The 25,766-nt window shown below is 38.1% G+C and overlaps 1 protein-coding gene across 1 annotated transcript in view; it reads left to right on the top strand.

Annotated features, from left to right (window-relative positions):
- LOC149463730 (cadherin-10-like) overlaps positions 1 to 25,766 on the top strand; it is a 590,257-nt gene that overhangs the window by 421,807 nt on the left and 142,684 nt on the right. Inside the window, exons 4-6 of the mRNA XM_089674841.1 lie at positions 2,806 to 2,925; positions 18,762 to 18,929; positions 20,963 to 21,150. Coding sequence (XP_089530967.1) covers positions 2,806 to 2,925; positions 18,762 to 18,929; positions 20,963 to 21,150 — 476 coding nt within the window. The remainder of the gene's footprint in view (positions 1 to 2,805; positions 2,926 to 18,761; positions 18,930 to 20,962; positions 21,151 to 25,766) is intronic.

The following is a 25,766-nucleotide window of genomic DNA, read 5'->3' as shown; positions in this document are numbered from 1 at the left end:
AACAATCTGTTATTGATCACTCTCATTCACAGATCATGCCACAGGCAGTGAAAACAATGAAAGAATGCTTTCAAATGGAGGAGGGGATGGGTTCTCATTGGGAACTTTATCACACAGGTTGACAGAAGATCTAAAGCTATTAATTCCCACAGTGGTGGAAGTTCAGAAAAAATAAGAGACAGTGCATCACTGCACAGAAGATTTCTATTGGATCCAGCTGTCTGCACATTGTTTAAACACTTAAGCTCCGAAAGGTTTTACCCCCTTCATGACCAGACCATTTTTTGCTTTTCGGCACTGCATTACTATAACTAATAATTGTGCAGTCATGCAACACTGTGCCCAAATTAAATTTATATAATCGTTTTTCACATAAATAAAGCTTTATTATGGTTGTATTTCATCACTAAGCTTTATAATTTTACTATTATATAAACAAAAAAAGACTGAAAATTTTGAAAACAAATTATTTTTTTACTTTCTGCTATAACACACATCCATTAAAGAAATAAAAAAAACATTTCTTCATAAATTTAGGCCAACAGTATTCTACTAAATGTCTTTGGTAAAAAAAAAATCCCCAGTAACTGTATATTTATTTGTTTGCATGAAAGTCATAGCTATATATAACATATATATTATATATGTTATATCTACAAACTGGAATTTTTAATATTAGTAATGGCAGTGATCAGCATCTTATAGTGGGACTGTTATAGTGTGGCAGGCAATCTGACACTAACTAAAGCTGGGTGAGAACTGATTAAATGACATTGGCATCTCCAGAGACACTAATACAGTGATCGGTGCTAATAATATACACTGTCACTGCACTAATGACACTGGCTGGGATGGAGTCAACATTTGGGGGCAATCAAAGGATTAACAGTGTGGCTACCACCAGAGGCGGACTGACCATTTGGAAACTCGGGCACTGCCTGAGGGCCCAGGGTCAGTAGGGGGCCCCATGAGATGCCCCTGGTACCTTTTTCATAGGCTTTTTTGAGTTTGGGCAAGGACACAGGGGCCCCATGATCACCTATTGCCCGGGGGCCCCATGAGTTGTCAGTCCACCCCTGGCTACCACTGTTTACTGTGCGTACAATGTGCTGTTTTATTAAGCAAAGTGTTGCTTAATAATAAAGTGCTTTGCAGGGAGAAAAAAAACAGCACATTGCTGTTGTCTGTAGAGAGCCCTCTGTTGTTACGGCTTGTGCTGTAGCAAATGACAGCACAGATGGGGCTGCGGCCTCATGCATTCCCCCTACCCGGAAGAGACAGATCACATACATGTACATGCTCCAATGCATCAGGGTCACTCTGCCCCAGTTTTTCTGGGGTAGGCGGTCAAGGACTGGTTAAAGGTCATGCAGTATTGCATTATAGTTTTAAAAAATCTACTGGGTCAATTTGTACATAAATTTCACAAGGCCATGAATATCAGTGAATTCAATCCACAACCCTTCTAGTGAGATTACTTATTTGCAATGCATCATAAGTTATAGATATATTGATATTAACAATGTTCAAGTGTTTAGGGAGTATATCACCCGCCTTTACTCTTTTAACCTATATAAAAGTGTAATTTTATTATAGTGAAGAAGAAAAAAAGTATATTTATTGTATGTTGTACCTGTAATTATACATGTACTATTTGTGAAGCATTGTGTATTTGTGAAGCATGAGCAATTATTTTAGGAATTTGTTGAGCTGAATATAATTACATCAGTGTGACAAAAATCTAGCACTGGGTTACATGGATCTGTATGAGGACATAGAGTACAACATCAGAAATATTACATGGACAGCTGAAAAGAACGTGAAAGTTTAAAATTGCAGCTAGCCACATAGTACAAAGAAAGGGCACTTACTTTGAAGATATCACAGACTGGGTGCTGAGATCAAACAAAGGTGAATATCACAAGAAAAAAGGTTGCAAAGAACAGGACGGGGTCTGAAAGTAACAGTTATTTTTACAGCAGGTCACTTGTAATTTTGGTTCAGCATCTAGACCTGTGGACCTGGTCTGAAACAGTGTTATTATTTATTTATATAACTAAATCATCAAATCCTCAAGTGCATACACTGTAACCCAACAAACTCTTAGAGCTAGGGTCATATAAGACTTCAGTACTTTTTTCATGGTAAGTATTGTTCAAATAAGACCTACCAATATGTTATTCTACAATATTTCACACAGAGGATTGATTATTTTATGAATAAAACACTGAGTACCTAAACATAATTTGACAGCGAGTTTATGTGTGGTTCTGTTTTTGAGTGACAGAATTAAGAAAAATACAGAAATATCTTGAAATAAAGGACAGAGAATGCTACCCTGGTAGCTAAGGTCATAGTAATATGACAACTGTATCATACAATCCATTATGGTATTGCTAAAGGCCAACTCCGACCTTCTGGCCAGCTTGATACTGTAATTCAGGACTTTAGACACTTACAGATTCATTGAGTAAAGCTGTGCAAAGAATAATGATGATGCACGTAGTACAGCAACCCAAAGCAAACATATTTCAGTTTACTGTAGTCAGATTGGTCAAAGATGTACATTGCACACTCTGTCTTACTGAATAACTGTGCAAAGGTCAGTGTTTTGCGATTTTATATAATAGTTTTACAATTGTTTGTATAGAAGGTTTTTATATTAGCTCAACATTGTCAGTGCTCTATTCTCAGTCAATGGTTCTCCAATTAACAAGCCTATGAGAAAACCCGTCATTTTTAACTATATTTTCTCCTAGATTAAATGTATTTTCTTAATCATTTTATTATTTCTTTTACATCTAGGCACTTTTGTTGTTCAAGTTACTGCTGTAGATGCAGATGATCCTTCCTATGGAAATAGTGCCAAAGTAATTTACAGCATACTTCAGGGACAACCATATTTTTCTGTGGAACCTGAAACAGGTTAGTGTGTCAACTTTGTTTAAACACATGTTGGTTGCAAAACCTTAAAGGAATTGCAGCACTTAAATTACTGAAAGTTCATGTGTACAGATTCAATGACATAACATTTGGCCACCTGCAATGACTGTAAAAAATTCATTTCTTGGAGTGACATTCAAAATATATTTTGTTCGGTAACCCATAGTAACATATCAGATTTCACTTTACTTTGCTCATATTAGTAAAAAAGTACTTACCCACTTAAGCCAAAATATATTCATATTCATCAATTTCAGAGTTATATTTAGAATTCAGATGCTCTAGGTCAGTGTTTCTCAACTCCAGTCCTCATGGACCCCCAACAGGTCATGTTTTCAGGATTTCCCTCAGATGAAACAGCTGTGGTAATTACTAAGGCAGTGAAACTGATCAAATCACCTGTGCAAAATAATGGAAATCCTGAAAACATGACCTGTTGGGGGTCCATGAGGACTGGAGTTGAGAAACACTGCTCTAGGTACAGGTACAAGATGCAGCTCTTCCATATAGCCAACATATCTTTTATTCTTTATATTTTCTGCTTACCAGCACCAAGATACAAACCAAGACATGTTTTTTGTAACCAAAGCAAAAAGCGTGCCACATTTTTATAAATGCAGAACCTTTTTGAACTATACATTAAAGCTTAGATCCGGGATAAGCAAATAGCATCTAAATACAAGAATCTTGGAGTGTTTTGTGTATTTCTTTCAGATCTGTGCATTAATCAAGTACAGTATGAAATATTGCTTGTATGCAGGAACTTCCTGTATAAAGACTAATATAAAAATAATCCCCCTGCGCTCCACTGGTATGAACAAACAAAACCCCAAATATATGCAAGCTGCTACCACCTATTCCCAATACCACAAGATGTATAATGTAAAAAACCAATGTTGGTGAAGCACTTCACATAAAGAACTAAATATATAAAGTACAATGATATAAAAATATAAAATGCATATAAAGAGACCACGGTGTATTGAAAGATATAAATGACTAGTGCTAAGTATCCCCCACCCCCAAAAAAAAAATATATATATAAGTGCCAAGTGCTGAGAGTACAAGATAGGTCATGCGTTTGCTGACTAGATCGTGCCAAAATACAATATATGCAAAGTAAAAGTAATACACAATGACATTGCACACTCTAACTGAAAGTGACAGGTGCTCAGTATGAATATAAATGTTGGTTAAAGATAAAAATCCACAATAAAGTGCAATAACAAGTGCTTGACATTTCATGTGCAAACAAACACCGCAATGTCAGTGCTTCAATTCTTCACTCCAAACATGATGCGTGTTAGCATGCCACACGTGTATATTGTAATCCAAAAGTGGCTAAAGTGCCTCCTCACCTTAACCATGCGACTCCTAAGGGCCACAATGCTTTAGGTAATATAGCTCCACCAGACTGGGGAACTCTGTTTATAATGCTCCTGTAGTACCACTCAGTCTCCTCTGCCAGGCCACTTATGCCCTCAGATGATAATACCCCCAGGATTATCACAAGGCCATAGAGAGGTAGACAAAGAGAGCCTCCATAGTGAAATACCATTTATTCCATATAGCAGATGAAAACTAGCCAAAAGAGAACACTCACAGTATTGCAGATCTCATACAGCTGGTCTCCCATGTGCTGTGGGTGTACTGCAAGGTGCTGGGTGTCCAAAGATGGCGTCTGCCGGATGTGCGTAACCAGAAGTACGTCACCACGCTCTACGTGTTACTCCACAATGTCACGTGGCTTTGTCAGGATCCTGAAACCCTCCTATTCTGCAATAAGCCAGACTGAACGTAACTGAAGAGAAACACATACAATCAATGTGTGAAAAATATAGGAAACACAATGGAATAACTAGGCTGCAGATGACAATAAGTCTATGCTCACCAGTGATGCTGTCTGTAGGTAATATTAATTTAATCTACAACATGTGCTGTAAAGATCATAGCTGGTTTCCTCTCCCTCAGTTCTTAAGATGGAGTCTGAGCAACCAGGATGCTCATGTTTCCTTTTCTCAGAATGAGGGGTGATAGGAGTTTTTAGTTAAACAGTCCTTGGCTTCTGCAAAATAGTACATTTATTTCTGGCTACATTTATTGGCCAAATGTATTATTGCAAGCAGGACAAATTAATGAATTTCCCTGCTGATGGTAGAACAGTTGAACCGGATATCGTATGTACTCTCCAGTGCCTCAGGATATGCAAAGCCAAAAGGGAAGCCAAGGGTACCAAGACAGCAACAACCAAAGGAAATGCTTCAGGGGTGCAGCCCTCCTCAGACGGGGAGATGTTTTTTCTCTATCTGATGGTAGAACAGTGCCTACATGCAAATATCATATACTTGAATAATTACATATAATTCACATGGTGTATCCATTCTCATAGACTTTATGAATTAAATTTCAGATTTATTACATGGATAGAGTAAGTACATCTCTACATTTACCAACACTTCAAATCTATTAAATTAGAATCAGGTGTTCTGTTTTAGGTGACAATGATTAGAACTTCCTTAGGGAGTATGTAGGTGGAGCCTGTCTTATTTAAACCTCAGGCATCTTGGGACCTGATGTTCTCTTTACTTTTGATATGTAAAGTGTCAGCCTACCAAGGTCAAAAAAACTCTCTAACACCTTCAGAAAAGATTATTATAAAAATATTTCTACAAGAAGATATTTCCAGAATGTTGGCAATACCGATTTCTGAAACCAAAGGTGTACCTACTTTTTCCACAGTACATCATTACATCCATTGACATTTTCATTGTGTAAATCACTGAAAAGGTGAAATTTCCTTTTGCCTTTATTCAGATATATCACCTTTATCTGCAGTCACAATTTAAGGTCAAATGTTTGCCTATTTAAATATTGAAAAATACAACAATATCTGAGGTGTACTTATTTTTTCACATGACTTGATAACCTTAGCAATTGAGGAATATATCTAAAGGAAAAGTTTTGTCAATTTTGTGCTCAGAGTTCAACGCTAAGGAATCTGTAAGAAACATATGACCGTTTTTTACTATGTGACCAGCAGAAAGTCATTTGCAACTTCCTACTTCAACACACACATGTTTACTATAGGATTTATCTATAAGCATCAGACATTGCTCAGACAATAGGAAAAGTGAATATTTTAAGTCTATTTATTACCATTTATGGTTAAAACAAGGACCTGTTCCCCATTCTTCATTCTGAAAAAAAAAATACATTTGTTCTTCCTTCACCTCTCAAGTATAAAAAGAGAAGCAGACTCAATTTATTCAAACTTGAACCAGTTTAAAAAAACACCATATGTCAGATCATTTTTTTGAAACTTACCAGCACAGCTTGAAGACAGAAGGGAGATATAGTGACGTGTGCGATTCATTGAGATTTGATACCCTACCGAGATTCACTGAGATGTGTGCTGGAGTTGAGAGCTGTGCTGGCAGGAACATTGCAGGTGTTCTTACTGAAATCTGATCAAAAATTTAACCTATGCAGGCAAACACAGCATAGTTAGTGTACAGCATGTTCTGGTTATCCAAATTACAATTTTAAATATAATATGTCTATATATATGTAAAATATACCTATATATATATAATATATTTATATACAAATTTACACATTGGTACAATGCAGTGCTATTTATTCTAAATAGCACATCAATGCATCTTCTCAATACACCATTGCAATGCTGTACATTGCAGAAAACGTAGCTACAGAATGTGGAGAGGCCCCATATACACATTTCTGGAATGGAATTTTGGCATAAATTAAGAAAGGTCATGAGTGCAAAGCTAACCCACATCCTTTACTTACCATCTGTATGTTTGTTAAAGTAAATCTCATAAAGATTGTAGGGCACAGAACTATGAGATTCCTGGAGGTTTTCAAGCTCTGACTGGTCATTTATTTGTAGTGAAGATTAAAACAAGCAGTAGAGGAAAACTAGTCATAAGATATTAATGCTGTCATTGATTGCCCACTACTGAGCATGTGAAAAGCGGAAAATCTACTTCTGAGCTGCATGCATTTTGCCGCACATGTTTCAGGCACCACCAATCTAAAGACAAGGCACTATGGAATTAAACACAAAAAACACAAATGTAATATATTGCAGCCTACCAATCCTTAGATGTCATAACTGCATTGATTTTCTTTTTTTAAGCTTGTTTTTCTTTATTACTCCTGGTCACCTATCCAGTACCACACTTCCTGATAAGCCTAGGTTCACACTGTAGTAGGTGGTTGCAGGAGTGAGATTCTCAGCTGTTCCTGCACCCGCAACCAGAACACATGGCTCTGTAGAGATGCGTTTGGCTACCATCCATTCCAAATGGAACCCGCATGCATCTAAACCCACAGCGTATTTGCAGGTGTGGTAGCTGCAGGAAAATCATATATTGCAAAAGCATCATGTGATTTCCCTCCAGCTGCATTTCAAAAACGATGCAAGAACCTTTTTCTTGCGGGAAATGCAGCCTAGTCAAATGAATGGATGAATGGAAGGTGGGCCGAAAACCTGCTACAGTGTAAGTATACAAGCAGGGGTGGACTGACCATTTGGAAACACGGGCACTGCCCGAGAACCCCGGGGTCAGTAGGGGGCCCCATGAGATGCCCCTGGTACCTTTTTCATAGGCTTTTTTAAGTTTGGGCAAGGACACAGGGGCCCCATGATCCCCTATTGCCCGGCGGCCCCATGAGTTGTCAGTCCACCTCTGCTGTGAACCTAGCCTTAGGGTGTCTTTAACCTGGATGTAGTAAAGCAGACACCTTTGGGCAGCAGCATTCTCAGTCTGGGGAGAGGGTAGTGTCAGATTAAAAGATTTAGATGAACTGTACTAACAAACTGAAGATGGACTCCAGCTAACACTTTATAAGCAGTTACAGTAAACAATGGTTTTCATTTTGCAATAAAAGTTTTACATAAATCAAAAAATCTGACCATTGCAAGCATCCCTGTCAACCCTCTAACAGCTACTGTGTCTGGACAGCTTGGTCTATTAAAGTAAGTTATAAAATAACAGACTTACTGGCTGGATCACCAGGTGAAAATAAAGGAGAATAGCTTAAAAAAAACAAATGCAATTACATTATCTAAGATTTGGTTAGCTTCAAGTTAATACATTTTTGTTTTTGGTTTAATACTGCTTTAACTAAAAGTCTTTTTGTACATATATAAATACTTTGGATATAAATGACAATTTAAAAAACCAAGCTGTGATATACACATACATGCTTACTCAGATTTACGTCTTTCTGAGCTGCAGAATTTCACTCCTGCTTATTGATGTGTGGAAAATTTCAATTTCTTTCAGTGTCACTGCAGCTCCTGAATAAGACCTTTAAACTGAGAAAGACTTAAGACCAAAGAAGGGTATGGAAAGTGAAAATCCTACAGCCAAATTGCTTTAAAATTACATTCCAGAGAAATGTGGCAAGACTGAACTCAATGCAATTTGATTTTATCGCAATAATGTTAAAGCAAATAACTGCAGGATTTTCACAGTCTAGCAATATTGTTATAGCATATAAGTCTTAGGTATATTCTTCATTGTGACATTTTTTTCCAGATAGGTTCCAGTTTAAGTTGTACAGAATATATACTAGCAAGGTGACCATCTAGGTATGGCCTGCCAGGTCATTTTAATTTTAAATCAGTCTATTTCTGGTCATTTGGAACATAAAGACAAAGCAGGTGGAAATTAGCATTTTCAAAATGTCTTGTCACAGTGAATTGATTGTTTTATGATTCATCTTAAGCATTCCTAGTCAGCTGGTGGCATCTACTAAGAATCAACACGAGATAGCTTTTCAACTGCTCCAATACACAGCACAGGACATGTTGTGGTGATGTAGGCCTCAATTAAATACTACATTCAGATATACAGAAACAAAGATAAGGTGATCAGGGCATTGCACCAGAGCAAGGGTTACATCTAAAGAGTCTTTTTACTTATCTAAAGCCATGGTCATGCTCACACTCCAGTCCTGTATCTTCTCTTCTCATCTGTTTACAAGTGAGGACCTTATTTCAGTGTCCATGCCATTGTCTGCATGACATGGTGACATGAACACTTCCTTTTGGCTGTCCAGCAGCCTTTTAACCACTTCCAGACCGGACACTTTTACCCCTTTCCTGCCCAGGGCAATTTTCAGCTTTCAGCGCTATCACACTTTGAATGACAATTGCGCGGTCATGCAACACTGTACCCAAATGAATTTTTTACCATTTTTTTGAGACAGATAAAGATTTATTTTGGTGGTATTTATTCACCGCTGGGATTTTTATTTTTTTGCTATGTAAATGAAAAAGTCCAAAAAATTTTAAAAAGAAGTGTTTTTTTTATACAATTTTGCAAATAAATAATATTTCATCATAAATCTTTGCCAAAATGTATTCCGTTATCTTTTTAGTAAAAAAAAAAATTCCAAATTAGTTTATAACCAAAAATTATAATTTTTAAACATTTTTTTTTACATTTTTTTTTTTTTATATTATTATTTTTTATTTTTTATTTTTTTTTACATACTGTCACCCTAGCAGTACAGTGTCACCATGGAGACACTGTACTACTTGTGGGGGGTGATGAAGATTTTTTTTTTCTTTTACACTGTTTGCTTTTACACCCATATAGGATGTAAAAGCAATCATTTCTCTTTCTCGCTGTGTGCATTCTTGCACTCATTGAGAAGTACTGAGTGAGCTGTGATTGGTCACAGCTTGTCACATGGTACAAGGCTGTTGGGAATAGCCTTGTACCATGTGACCTCTGTGATCATTCACAGATTTCACACGTAGTAAGCATTGGTGTCAGAAGTGACATCTTGCTTACTACTTTGCATGTGATCACTGATTCGCCAATCAGTGATCACATGATCGGGACCTCGTACAGAGGTCCCGTCCGACGATCGGTGTTTCACTGTGTCCGAAGGGAGCGCGCACAAGCAGGGTGCGGGGAGGACGTTTATATGCAACGACCAGTCGGGAAGTGGTTAAGATCCAGAAGAGGAGTGACATTAGTGAGATGGCACTACTGTAGACTGGTGCATGCACATCTGTAAGGGGTGGAATAACTGTCTCCGTACCTATAAACGACACTGGTGAGGGATTTGCTCAGTGGACTTGGTGAGCACACTTTGTTTCACAAAGTAAGAACAAAACATGCAGCATGAATTAGAGAAAAGTGGGAAGGGTTTCAAATGTTTCTTAAGGTTGGGTTTTAAGGTTCTAGTCTTCCTTACCTGCTGCAATAATTACAGGGTGTCCTCACTTTTCCTGAAGAATACTTATTTTTTTGGAATAAATATATATTTCTAACGTGTTTAGTTTTCTCATGCGGAGTATATATCAAATTTCCATCCTTACATATGCAAAATTGGAGGTTTAGGCCATGTTATACTGTATACAGTAAGTGGTGGTGTAACAGAGGAGGTGGCTGTACCTTTAATTCACTGAATTTCCATTACCTACAGACCTTAATTTTTTTGTGATATTACCTAATATATACTAATCACAGGGCATGTAGAAAATGTCCCCTCCCCATTGTGAAATTAAATAGCCCTGTTGTTTGACACTTTACTGTTTTCTATTGTGACAGTACTTGTGATTCATAATTGAGAAAAGTGTAAAATATGGCACTGCTTGACCATCCTATATTACTTTTGATCCAGCACACAGTGAATAACTTCCACTCACATGCACTTCTTATAGTCCTGTGTGTGCATGAGAATTGCATTTCAGAACTCAACATTCTGTGGTAATGCTGACATTGCTAGTCTATTCACCATACGCTTTCCACTTTGGTTTTTCATTTGCATGAAGTAAGAATAGCTGAGTCCAATATAACAGTGCCATTCATTTCTGCCCATCCTCTGCTAGTTTTGATTTATTTATGCAAGACACATGTTATTGACATAGTCTAGCTCAATTAACCTAAAGGTCTATGAAAAACGCACCTGATGCCATGCTACACCCTCAATTTGATTGTTTTTTCTGATATGTGGCTCTATTTTTATTGCTCAGTGGGAGAGCTAAATTAAATGTGTCTTTGAATTTACATTTCCTGTTAGGTCACTGTAGTAGTTTTTGGAAACATATTTCTATGTATAGATTACTACATTTTTATAATTGCTTTTAATCACAGTTTTTGTTTTTAGTTTTGGATAGAGTTAGGAATGTCTTCATCTTTGGTATTCTTTACTCCTGCCATGTAACAAGAAAGCAGAAATTGAGATTATTTAACAGCAAAGACACGTGCAGAAAGAAAAGCCCTGCTTGAAATTCTACAAAAACATATATGCTTTTTTAATGTAAAATCTGTTTATTTCAAGTATATACTGTAAGTATACAAGCAGGGGCGGACTGACCATTTGGAAACTCGGGCGCTGGTTGAGGCCCGGGGTCAGTAGGGGGCCCGGTGAGATGCCCCTGGTACCTTTTTCATAGGCTTTTTTGAGTTTGGGCAAGCACACAGGGGCCCCATGATCCCCTATTGCCCGGGGGCCCCATGAGTTGTCAGTCCGCCCCTGTATACAAGGCATATGTGATGGGCTGCACAGTAGCTTAGTGGTTAGCATGTCTGCCTTGCAGTAAATGGGTCATGGGTTTGATTCCCAACCATTGTGCTTCCTGCATGGAGTTTGCATGTTCTCCCTGTGCTTGCGTGGGTTTCCTCCAGGTACTCCGGTTTCCTCCCACACTCCAAAAGACATGCTGGCAGGTTAATTGGATCCTGTCTAAATTGGCCCTAATATGTGTATGTATGAATGTGAGTTAGGGACCTTAGATTGTACACCCCTTGAGGGTTAGGGACTGATGTGAATGTTCAATATATATATGTAAAGCTCTGGGTAAACTGACAGTGCTATATAAGTACCTATAATAAATAAATTAATAAATAATGTGGACACTGTAAGATGGCACATAAAGACTTTGAAACTAAATACTATTAATGTACAGTATATAAATAAAGTTGAAGCAGTTATTACAAATGGGTAATGTGCAATTCTTTTATGCACAAATAAATGTTTACAAACAACAAAACTAAAATATATCTGCTTGTTTCCATCTGCTCTAACAGTGCAAGTTCACAGTTGTTCCAACCCTATATATACTGACAGTATAATTGGAGTACTGACAAGTAATACATACCCCATATAGTGTGTCAACTAAAACTACTTGCCTAGGTACATTGCAAGGGGTACTTTGTATCAGCCATTTATCCCACATTTTGTTCAGCTTTTTGGGGCCTGCTGTATGTAGATAATGTAAAGGGAAAGCAATATAAATTTCCAAGCCCTTATACACATTTATGCGTATACACAGTTTTCCTATTAACCTGTTTCCACAGACATGGTGCATATATGCGGCCTCTCGGAGGGTGGGCTTTAACGCTGAGTGCCCACATATATGCATCTATTTGTAAACAATTTACTGTGCTGAGAGCATACTCCCTTGCAATCGGGGGCTTTCCAATATTGTGACTACTGTGACAGCGGTCACATGATTGAAATCCCTGATCCTGCCCCATATTGATCAAGTTAAAGGGCCAAGAGGCTGCTGCAGGAATGGTTTAAGGAGAGCAATTACCAGCAAGGTACATGTTATTCTTTAGATATACTGTTTTAGTGAAATTTTATGGATGTTCATTGGCTGCTAAATTCACCTGTTGCACATTCATCTAGTTGTGAATAGGGTAAACGTGAAATATGTAGGGAAAGCCATGAAATCTTACTTGCGGGAATGTCAGTAAAAGAATTACTGGATGAACTTCCCAGTGAATCTTACACAAACATACCTTATAGTTCTAAAATAAAAACATATTGTGCACAAATACACATTTCTTACGAGTGAGACATTAAATACCCACCCCAAGTACAAATAAAATATCAGAAATGTTACTCATATCCCATAGCTCTGCTGTTCCTCTCCCAATTTTTGCATTAGTGTGGATGAAGAAATAAATTAGTAACTGTATAAAAGTGAATAAATGAAACACAGTATCAGGGGCGGACTGACAACTCATGGGGCCCCCGGGCAATAGGGGATCATGGGGCCCCTGTGTCCTTGCCCAAACTCAAAAAAGCCTATGAAAAAGGTACCAGGGGCATCTCATGGGGCCCCCTACTGACCCCGGGCCCTCGGGCAGTGCCCAAGTTTCCAAATGGTCAGTCCGCCCCTGCACAGTATACAACACACATACTAGGGTTGAATCACTAAAGCAGAGGATTCCATTCAGTCAAAATGAATAAATGAGCAGAATTAATGTTTACTGAGCTTAGTAAATAAGGTAAAGATGTGTTGACATCTATAATCAAGTCAACCTAAATGCAAGGTTTTTTTTTTTTGTTCTTTCCTTTAACCCTTGCCCTCCTGAAGATTTACTTTCTGACCAAGACATTTTTTTGCGTTATGGTGCTGCGGTTTTTTAACTGATGATTGCACTGTCATGCAATGCTGCACCCAAATGAAAATTACATCCTTTTTTTCCCACTAATTGAATTTTCTTTCAGTGGTATTTGATCGCCTGTGCATTTTTCTTTTTTTGCGCTATAAGAAAAAAGGCTGACAATTTTGAGAGAAAAAACAATATTTTTGACTTTTTGCTATTAAACATGTCCAGTAAAAAAATTTAAAAATCTAATTCCGTCATAAATTTAGGCCAAACTGTATTCTGCTACATATCTTTGCTAAAAAAAATCCCAATACGTGTAAATTAATTGGTTTACGTGAAAGTTATAGCGCATACAAATGGCGGTATAGATACTGGATTTTTTTCTTTTTACTAGCAATGGCGGTCATCAGCGACTTATCGCTGGACTGAGGGACTGCAGTGGACATTCTGACACTGGGGGGGGAACTGACTTGATGTCATTGACATCCCCAGTGACACCAATACAGTGATCAGTGCTAAAAGAAGGGCTGACACTGTACTAATGGCACTAGGCAGAAAGTGGTTAACATGAGGGGCGATCAAATGTTAACTATGTTCAGGGAGTGTTTTACTAGAGGGCCGTGTCAGTGTGTCACTGTAAGCACACTGCTTTGGATGGGTGTGCACAGCCATCCAAAGCAGTGTGCCCAAGCTGACAGGGAGGAGAACTGTTAGTAAACAAACAGACCTCCTCCCTGTCGAAGATGCTTGGTAGTCACCTGGCGCCGGTGGGTAATTACCGGCTGGGACCCAGTGATTGACAGCCACGGCCGCAAATGGTGACGAGGGAAGGGCGCCTGCGCAGCTTGCACACGCCTCCTACCCGGAAATGCAAAATCACGTATATATATATATATATATATATATATATATATATATATATGTGATTTTGCTCACTGCTGAAACATAATTAGGTATTTCAAATGAACACAGGTTTATCCTATTAACTAATATTTACTTTGCAATGTGAACATACACTTTTAAAGGGACCATTAACTGTGCTAACAGAACAGTCTACAGTTCTTTCATAAATTACCATATTATATATTTATACACATACCAGAAATCATACTCTCATACACAAGCTGTCACCCTCACCCGCAGGCTGTAATTTTATTTTATTGATAGTCTGCAGTCTACACTGTTCACATTCATGACCTCCCTGCCCAAACAAATGGGAACAATGTTTTCATTTTTCAAGTGTTCTTGAGTAACTGTCTTTATATTGGTAATAGACGATTGTCTGGAAGACCAGAAATCCACGAGTGCCTCACTGTCTGGTCTATAATAATACTTTGAGCTACACATTTTTTAAAATCTTTGTCATCTTCTGGCTCCCTGGCCAGAACAGCTGGATGTCCCTGGTGCAAAAAATCTTTTCTTGGATATTCTCTGCTGATGGCTTCCATTATTTTTCCATTGTCTTAAATGTCTTCTGGTATTTTTGAAATGAAACATACAGTATATCTTCTTCATTTTAACAGCGGAGGTTTCTTATGTGGTGCTGCTACACCCCAGGAACAATCTATACATAACCTTGCTAATTTTATTCTTCGCCTACCAATGGCTGTCTTGATCTATAAAGTTCCCTAAACACCTAAAAAGTAGACTTTAAACTTTCATCTTTTCTGACACTCTTTAAAGATAAAGACTATGATTTTTTGCTGTTCTACAGTTACAGAAAAGACAAGTCTTTATCATTTACTGTGCATTGAGGTACACTGCAGTACAAAAATGCAGCAGGTATTATTTTAGGCCCTTTGTGGTGTGGCGTTATCAGAGTTAACATACATATATTAAAACACTTCATAAAACATGACCATTGTTCATGGTCCCCAGCTAATTGGTCCAAAAAAGATGATATACAGTATATGTGAATTTTGGGGGGCGTTTCTTAGTCTACATTATGAGATTGAACAGAGCAAATCAGATATTATGAGATTACGAGATGTATAATTCAATTTTTAATGTCACTTTAAACTGTTTATTTGGGCCAAACTGTCCCAAAACTATTTCCATTACAGAAATATATGGTTGATGCTTGTGCTGTAATGGACTCTACAAGCATTAATTACATACAGTAAGCAGCACTGTGTTATGTCAGCAGTAAAGGAGACTTCCAATCTGTTGTAGGATATAGAAAGAGTTGAGTTTAGTGCTTCTCTACTATATGTCAAGGAAAACAAGATTTCCTCAGATTGTTCAAGGCAGAGAGGTAGGCAGATGATGTCATGACCTCCCCCCCCACCTTCGCAAATCAGAGACAGAATTTTATTTATGGAAAAAACACAAGGATTCTCCTGAATGGCAGAGAGGCACCAGCCCAACCCTCTTTATGCAGTATCCAACAGGAGAAGAGAGCTCACTCGTACTGTTTTAGGAATACACAGCTGCTGACTGTATGCAGCTAATGCTTTAGAAAGGCTTTAAATCAAAATACTTGTACAAACATAGTAACAGATATGATGTAACACAATGACAGAAAAGTTGTACTACACAGAAATCTTCCCAAATAGTAACACTAAAAAAACAGAATGTTGTACCAAATTAAGATATGAATGTTGCTATATACTTTTAGGAGACAGAGTTACTAACGTAAATGTTCTAATAAAAGCACATATAAAATGTTGTGACATTGTCTAATATTTTGAGACAGTGACAGGTGCCATATTGTCAGGTGATATCTTTTCATATTTTGAATTTTGATCACAAAGGGATAGTGACAGATACCTGATCTGTTTCCACGGACTAACATAGGACATGTTCTTAAATATACTGAATGAGGAAAGAACAAACAGAGGGCGCACAGGCCTAGTGCATTGCCATAAAAAATGTTTAATAAGAAATAAAATAGGTGTTGTACTCACAAACGAGAAAAAAGTCAAGGCACATCATAAAAGAACAGCTGGGTCAACACTGCGCTGAGTAACAGTCCGCAATGGGGAGTGTAGACATCCAATAGGCTGACGCGTTTTGAGGACTTGCCTCTTCCTCAGAGCCCTGTTCTTTCCTCATTCAGAATATTTCGATTCCCCGGTCCATTTGAGGGCAGCAAGGTGTGCATGTTCCAGGACATTCTTAATGTGGTTGTAGCTTGCATCGAGTCCATCCCCAAGCGCAGGAGCATTTGTGTTTGCTGGTTCAATGTTCCTAAATATGCCCACAGCCGATATCTTACCATGGTAAGACATGTTTTCAGTTGAACTTCAATTAGATGTGACAGATCATGATAAGTATATATTTTCACTTATTGAAGTTACGAAGTTTCATGAAACTGTATCCCAATGCTCTGAAATATATGCATACTAGTATACTGACACATTATTATTATTATTATTATTATACAGTATATAGCACCAACAGTTCGCTCAGCGCTGTACATTACAATGGGAGACAATACATGAGACAGTACAATAACAATACAATGCAATACACGAGGGGTTCGAGGGCCCTGCTCCTTGGAGCTTACAATCTAGGAGGGAGGGGATAGTGGTACGGGAGGAATAGCTGTGGGGGATGGAGTGGTAGGAAGAGTGGAGGAGATCAGCAATTAGCAGAGGGTGGGGTAGGCTTCCCTGAAGAGGTGGGTTTTCAGGGTGCACCTAAAGGAGAGGAGAGTAGGTGATAGTCTGATGGATTGGGGTAGGGAGTTCCATAGGATGGGTGATGCCCGGGAGAAGTCCTGGAGGCGGGCATGGGAGGTGGAGATCAGGGAACTAGAGAGAAGGAGGTCTTGTGAGGAGCGGAGAGTGCGTTTTGGGTGGTATTTGGATATTAGGTCGGTGATGTAGTTTGGGGCAGAGTTATGGACAGCTTTGTACATCAGTGTTAGCATTTTTAATTTGATCCGCTCGGTAATCGGAAGCCAGTGGAGGGATTGGCAGAGGGGAGTGGCAGAAACAGAGCAGTTGGTAAGGTGGATGAGTCTGGCCGCCGTATTCAGGATCGACTGAAGCGGGGATAGCCTGTGGCACATGATTTAATCCAACCAGGGGCGGACTGGCAACTCATGGGGCCCCCGGGCAATAGGGGATCATGGGACCCCTGTGTCCTTGCCCAAACTCAAAAAAGCCTATGAAAAAGGTACCAGGGGCATCTCATGGGGCCCCCTACTGACCCCGGGCCCTCGGGCAGTGCCCGAGTTTCCAAATGGTCAGTCTGCCCCTGAATCCAACACTGTTCTACCAGTTCAGTGATTTTTGTATACGTAACAATGTGTTTTTACAGTTACTTATGACTTGACAAATCATTTAGTTATGATGATAGACAAAGTTTTAAAAATCTTTCCCACAAGTAATTTGTGTATTAAGTTTGCAACTAGTGCTCTGATTTTACTTTTTTTTTTCTTTTCTAGAATCCCTTTGTATTATTTATACCCAGCCTTCAGTATTAAAGACCCATAATAACACTAAAACAAGCATATAGCCTAATGTGTGAAATGGCTACAAGAATGAAAAATGAGGGCTCTAACAGAAAAGCCCAAATCATGGGCATGCGGATGCCACCCCTCTATATTTAAAATAAAAATAAATAAATAAATTATCCTCAGAAATAGGTAGGCCCTGTTAAGAAATCAGATGAGGAAAAAAGCGGGAAGAGATTAGGTATATGACCATGGAAAAAAACAGGAAAACCACATGACTATGGATCATTCTGAAATATTGGGGGCTCATTATATAAAGACACTCCGTGAATGAATTCTCTACAGTTGGTCAGAGTTGGCCAACGGCTCGCCACCCTCCCTCCCTTGTCGCAAGGCACTATTTATATGGTTTGTGTCACCTTTTTTATAGAAAAGGGGACTTATTGGTAGAATTATTTCAGATAGCTCGAGTCCTTAAAGACTGAGCAAGTTTATTCATGATTGATAATTAAAGTGTAAGATGTTTGAATACATTATATTGCAAATTTAATTTATGTTATGTGTAATTGCCAATAAAAGTGCAGAGGCCAAACAATGTTATGCCAAAAAAAAAATGTGTGTGTGTCATTATTTGAAATTAAATTATTTAAGTATTGATATTTGGGGAAGAGGGATAAAGTGCGGTCTGCATTCCCATGTGGCTCCCTAGATCTACTAATACAAGTCTGCATTCTGTCTACCATCAGGTACATGCCCCTATAATAGCGGGACATTATTAGTGCTGATGGTCATTGTGCTCCTTTGCACCATGTAAATTCAAATGTTATTGATTACTGTAATGAAAAAAATAATCACATATCTGGACATCATTCTTACCCCAAGCTGTAAGTTATTAACGTTTGACTACATTTATAAAACATGGTATTATTGTCATTGTAATACAAGATGAATTCCATGCTTATGGTACCATTATCATAGTTGTACTGTATATATTCATGAATAAATATGTTGTTTGTTTATTCAAGGTATTATTCGAACTGCATTGCCAAACATGAACCGAGAAATAAGAGAATATTACCAAGTTGTTATTCAGGCCAAAGATATGGGTGGCCAAATGGGAGGATTATCTGGAACAACCACTGTGAACATTACTCTTATTGATGTCAATGACAATCCACCTAGGTTTACTCAAAGTAAGTTATGTTAGACATTTTCAGTATATAATATATATGGGCATTTCATTTAAAGTGGTTGTAAACCCTCACATATGAAATGACTAGCCTCAGGTGATACACAGATATGAAACAAATTATCTTGCATATGTTGTGCCTGTCAATCTGCAGACATCCGTTCCCTACATCCATTCAAAGTGCAGAATTTACACAGGATCTCTCATCTCTGAAAAGCAGGGAGTAGAGAGCTCTGATAGCTGATTGGAGGGAAGAGATCACCCCCCTCCACACAGCACACAGAAAAAGCGCTGAGGCTGTCAAACATAAGCTGTGACCTTCCCTGTCACCATTTTTCTTTTGGTGTAAGTAAAACTTGTGACTTATGCTTATAGCAAAGGAACACGGCACCAGACAGGAATGATACTTAGTGCTCTAGATTGAAACAAGTACACACTATAGAGGGATATGCTTCGTGACTCATGCTTATAGCAGAGGAACACAGCAGCAGACAGGAATGACACTTAGTGCTCTAAATTGAAACAAGTACACACTATAGAGGGATATGCTTCATGACTCATGCTTATAGCACAGGAACACAGCAGCAGACAGGAATGACACTTAGTGCTCTAAATTCAAACAAGTACACACTATAGAGGGATATGCTTTGTGACTCATGCTTATAGCAGAGGAACACGGCAGCAGACAGCAATGACACTTAGTGCTCTAGTTTGAGACAAATACACACTATAGAGGGATATGCTTTGTTGGTATTTCATGTCTAAAGTTCACAACCACTTTAATATATATTTTTGGAATTTAAAAATGTTATTTACTTTCTTCTCAAACAGGTATTTTCATACTACACTTTAAATAATTGACATTTTAATAAGAACTTTCTTGATTAAAAAATATAGAATAAATATAAGCATGACATAACATGATAGACATGAAAGAAATTGTCATTTTACCTTCATTTTGCTGTTATTTGACAGAGAGAGACCTGTCCAAGCTTTCACATAGTGGTAACATTGTGTGTTTACAGTGCCCTCCTCTTTCTTTTACACTGGAGGAAGGGGAATAAGCAGGATCTAATGATTGAATGACTCACGTTCACACTGTAGCAGGGGCAGACTGACAGCTCATGGGGCCCCCGGGCAATAGAGGATCATGGGGCCCCTGTGTCCTTGCCCAAACTCAAAAAAGCCTATGTAAAAGGTACCAGGGGCATCTCATGGGGCCCTCTACTGACCCCGGGCCCAGTAGGCCGGGGTCAGTATGGGGCCCCATGAGATGTTTCCAATGTCATGGGGCCTCCTACTGAGATGTTTCCATGGGGCCCCATGAGATGTTTCCAAATGGTCAGCAGCAGCACATTCTACACCCCCCCCACACACACACACAAACACACCCATGTGTCTGATATTCACACTGTCTCTCTATGTGTCTTGTATATTAACCATTTACCTCCTCTATAAAGAATGAAGAAGAATTTTTTTTTTCAATAAAATAATTTGAGTGTAGCATTCCATTACTTTCTTTCCCTTTCATCATATATTTATTTGATCATTTAGATTAAGTCTACTGTTCTCATTAGGCTGGCGGAGGGATGAAAAAATAAAACTTTCTGGTATGTCTGTGTATAGTCTCTCTAAAGTTTTTTCGTTTCACCCTTTTTTTTTCTCATTGGGAAAAGGTTAAAGGGAATCAAAGGACTCCTTTACACCGGGAAAGTTGATCTCTAGAGCAAATATAAAAACTTTTATTAAGCTTTTATTATGTCTATTATTGCATATAAAGGCTAAAACATTTTAATACATTTATTGTATAATTTGCAATGTTAATCAATTAAAACATTATTTTTATGCATATAACATTTACATTTTAAAAAGCCATGAAATACTGGCAAGAAACCTTTATTTTGACATTTTGTAAGTAATATTTAATTAGAACTTCCATTAGTGACATAAATGTCCTAAATGATGTTAGTAGAATTAAAATTATTCTTTACTGATAACATTTTATATTGATTATGACCTTTATGCTTTTCAATGTAGATACTTACCATCTTAGCATCTCAGAATCATCTCCAGTTGGTACTATTGTTGGTCATATTAAATCAGTGGATGCTGATATTGGCAGGAATGCTGAAGTACGTTATAGAATAACAGATGGGGATGAAATGGGAATGTTGGAAATAACAACAGAGAGAGCAACACAAGAAGGTGTCATAACTGTAAGAAAGGTATGTAAAGTCACAAAGACATCATAAAACACAAACAAAGCTGTAGAAGACTGTGACAATGTTATGTTAACATCCTGCTTATTTGGATGCAACTGAAGATTAAAGCTGCAGTTAAAGAGTGTGCCCACCCAAAAATAATAATTCATTTTTGGACAATGCTAATGATTTAAATCCCTTGATAAATTGTACTACTGGTCAGGGGCGGACTGACCATTTGTAAACTCGGGCACTGCCCGAGGGCCTGGGATCAGTAGGGGGCCCCATGAGATACCCCTGGTACCTTTTTCATAGGCTTTTTTGAGTTTGGGCAAGGAGACAGGGGCCCCATGATCCCCTATTGCCTGGGGGCCCCATGAGTTGTCAGTCCGCCCCTTCTACTGGTGCAGGTCATGGTTAAGTTTATGGCCAAGTAGAAATTACTCAAGGAGTCAATTAAACGCTCTTATCAAGCTTCAAAGAAAAATCATGCTCATATTTTCTTTTTTTCAGGACCTGTTTACACTAAACTGATATGTTGTGGTGCATTAGAATTAACTCATGTTACTATGCGTGTTAACATGTGTTGTGTTATGGAAGCTCTTCATTGCTGGAAACTGTCGCCTGTCATGCATTGCTTTGTGCGCTGTGCTATACAGTACAGTGTATTAGTGTGCCATTCAGAATGAATTTCATATAGAGCACATAGATCTTGTGCAATAGTATGTCTTGTGGCAATGCATACATTGTCACAATGCACAAGTGTGAATGGGTTCTTAAGGTGTATAAGATTTTAAACTAATGTTTTATATGAGATGAGTCACTGTTGTAAAGTATTCAGATACATGTGTAATTTGCATTTCAGATATTCAGATCAAAAAAACTGCAGGCTGCTCTCAGCAAGAACTCAATGTGATAGCTGCAAATATTAAATATGAAATATTAATATACAGCATTTTAAATTTACCTGACCAAGGCAAATGAAAAAAATAGATCATTTTTAAAATGACTTTTCTATTGATTTTTTTTCTAAAAATGAAGGATAAATCAAACTTATCTGTTAAAGTTTAGTATATTTTATAGTATGAATCTAAAATAAAAGAATACAATAGGAGGTGCTGGAGCATACAAAGTAAAAATAAAATAAATAAGACACAGAGAGAGCATGCTTATGAAATATGTAAGACTTTAAGGCTACATTCACACTAGCCTTGTTTGCTAGCGGCAGAAAGCGTTTTTACCGCTTCTCAAACACCTCGGACAATTCTGCCCATTGCAGCACATGGTGCTGTTCTAACGGGAGTGGTATCAGTGCGGCAAAACGGATGCTTCTGATCGAGTCTGGCCGGCATTTGCGGTGCATTTGCGGTGCAGTTGCGACGCGTTTGCGGGGCGTTTGCGGAGCTGTACCAACATTTAAACTTCATTATAGGCATTTGTGGGGCATTTTTAACGCTCGGAAAACGCCTAGCAACTGCAGCTAAACTGCTCATGCGGCGTTTGCCGAGCGTTAAAAAGCGCTCCGCAAACGCCGGACCAACGCTTGCCAAGCGCTATAGGGGCGTTTGGCAAGCGTTGGTAAAACAGTCAAGTGTGAACGACCCCTTAAGGTGCCTGTTGGGGACTGAGTTCACCAGGCTTCATGTAAATTATCACTTGTTTGTGAACTGGCCCTTTAATGTGTATGGGTACCTGTGTTGTTAATCATGTGTATGCTTTTCAGGTGATGGTTCCAAGGGGTTCATCCTTGATTCAGAGGCTAAGGATGCTTTTTTGGCAATGTGTTCCGGGTCTGGGTCATTAATGCTTTTTTGTATGGAATTGAAGCCCAACTTTTGCTAAACTTTTTTGTGTGTGTCTACATAAATATAAATATATATACATACTGTATATACTGAGAGATCAAGCATTTTCATCACTTGCAGAGTACAACTTGCCATGATGAATTCATCAAAGTATTAAATGTGCATTCAAGTGATGTTACTATATGTCAAGTATGATGTTTAACAAAGCTTTCCCATTCTCAGCTGCTGATCTGTATTATATTGAAGAATACACAGCTTATCTCTGTGTCTGTGCTGGCAGACCAGTGTTGATCTGAGTTAAGATATTGTGACATACAGCTGCTGAGCTTTGATTTCACATTGTGGTATACCTCTGTATTCCTTGTGCTGGCATATCACATTTAAGTATATACAATGTGTCATGCCATGACTGATCTATACAATAACATGGCAAACCAATAGTTCTATTCTTACAGAGAATAACTGATAAGTCCACATCCAACTATATATCTAGGTTTTGAAAAAAACTATGATGAAGCTGGTCTGTTTCAATTTAGAGTGGCATGAAACTATTGACCTGTGTTCATAAGAATTGTATTTACTTATTTATACTTTGTTCAGCCAAAATTTTGATAAATAGTTAGCATTGTTAAATATATTCACACAGGGAAAATGTGTGTATATATAAATGTTTTGGTTGATTAAAGGTCCTTTTGTAAGTAGCATTAGCTCTTTTAACTGTGTTTATTATTTTCTATTACAATACATTTTTTCAGTTTCAGTATGTTTTCATTACAATGTTTTCATCAAACTGTTTATTTCCCACACATAAATAATAAGAATGAGAAAGGCTTGATGCATGTGGGGTTTGTCAAATGCCACTTCAAACACACAAAACCTGAACCAAGGTGCAAACCTCATGCAAAGTCTATGGGAAGTAAATCTTGATACTAAATTGTGGCCAAGGCTAAAAGAAAAGCCATTGTCAAAAAGGGAAGTTACATAGTAATAGAGGACATTTAACAATGCAAAAAAAAAAATAATGCTGTACTGTGGGGAGAGGTCCTTTTATATCAACTTTAAATGTGTTATTAAAAAAACTTTAAAGTACATGCTTGGGAGATGCCTTTAAGCTATATGTGGCGTTACAAACAGTATGATTTTTAACAATGTCACCAACACTATAATCTGGCATCACTCATTTTGGATGTGTATCATTTTAATGTTTACTTTAAAGTGGTTGTAAACCCTTACATATACCCACTTACAGTAAGTGACTAGCCTCAGGTGATCCACAGAACTGAAACTAATCTTCCTACATATATTGTACATGTTTATCTTCATATATTTTCCTCTACAGCCTCCTAAGGCACAAATTTAGCACACCATTTCTGAGCTCCAGAGGTCAGGGGGTGGAGATCTGATGTCACACACTGCACATCATAGAACAGGGAGCTGAGTGTAATCTGAGACCTAAGTGGAGGGAAAGGGCACACTTCCCTCTACACAGTCTCATAAGGAAGCATGCACAGCTGAGACTGTCAATTACCTGCTGTGTGCTAAATGTAGTGTGGATCCATCTCTCAGGATTGTCTGGTGTCAGCATCAACTGTCAAAGTGACTCATGCAGGTAGCAGAGGAATGAAAGAGCTAAAAGAAAAATAAAAGGTGCTTTGGATCAAGGCAAGTACACACTGTAGAAAGATATGCTTTCTTCATTTTTCACTTCAGAAGTTTACTTTAAGCTTGGAACAATTACAGCAGCAATTTTGGCAATAGGCCAGAAATTACTGGTGAACGTTGCAGCCAGATCAGATCTGAAAGCTATAGGAATGTGTATTCCTAAACAGGGGCGGACTGACCATTTGGAAACTCGGGCACTGCCCGAGGGCCCGGGGTCAGTAGGGGGCCCCATGAAATGTCCCTGTTACGTTTTTCATCGGCTTTTTTGAGTTTTGGCAAGGACACAGGGGCCCCATGATCCCCTATTGCTTCGGGGCCTCATGAGTTGTCAGTCCGCCCCTGCTCCTAAACCAATAAAGCCATAGCCAATTTTAGAAATTGGCCAGTTTAATATTATAGCAAATATAGCAAAGCAGTTTCATATATTTTGTGAGCTTCACTTTTCACACTATCTCACTGATTTGACTAAAAGGTATAGCAAAATGTGAAAACAGAATTGAAAAACACTTCAAAATCACAGCTCCATATTTCCTGAACCCTGTTCCATTCCTGCATCCCCATTTATTCTTTAAATATTTAAACAATAGACTTACAAAAACAAAATGTTTTAATTTTCAGTCTACCAAATCATAGGTGTGGTATCTGCATTAGTTTGTTATCTTTTCCTGGTGATCCAGCCATAGAATCTGAAACAAACCATTTAGCACTGACAGGGGTGCTTACAATGGCCATCTTTTATATATTTATGTGAAATCTTTATCCCAAGGAAAAAAAAACTGCTGTAAAAATTTATAAAGTGTTAGCTGGAATTAAGCTTCACTTTATTAGTCAGGTCCATCTAAATCTGCTAGTCTGACACTCCCCTCCCCTCAGACTGACAATGATGCTATTGAAAAATGTCTGTTTACCTACTTCATCCAGAATGCAGACACCCTAAGACAGTAAGTGTGTTACTGGCTGGATCACCCTGTAAAATATAGGAAAAAAGCATAAAAAAAAGAAAACAAATGCAGCCAACATATCCAAGGATTGGTAAGGTAATATATTACATTTTTGTTTTGAGGTTTAATGTCACTTTAAATTATGTGTTTGGTAGCATCAACAGAGGACACATGCACTTGAATAGGCTATAAACAGAAACATACAAAGTTGGGTTTTATCTTTTACTAAAAG

This window comes from Staurois parvus, unplaced genomic scaffold, assembly GCF_062004578.1.
Source record: "Staurois parvus isolate SC_StPar_1 unplaced genomic scaffold, SC_StPar_1.0 ptg000153l, whole genome shotgun sequence".
In the NCBI taxonomy this organism is placed as follows: domain Eukaryota; kingdom Metazoa; phylum Chordata; class Amphibia; order Anura; family Ranidae; genus Staurois; species Staurois parvus.
Note: the sequence above shows the minus strand (reverse complement) of the source record. Positions and strands in the feature narration are given on the sequence as shown.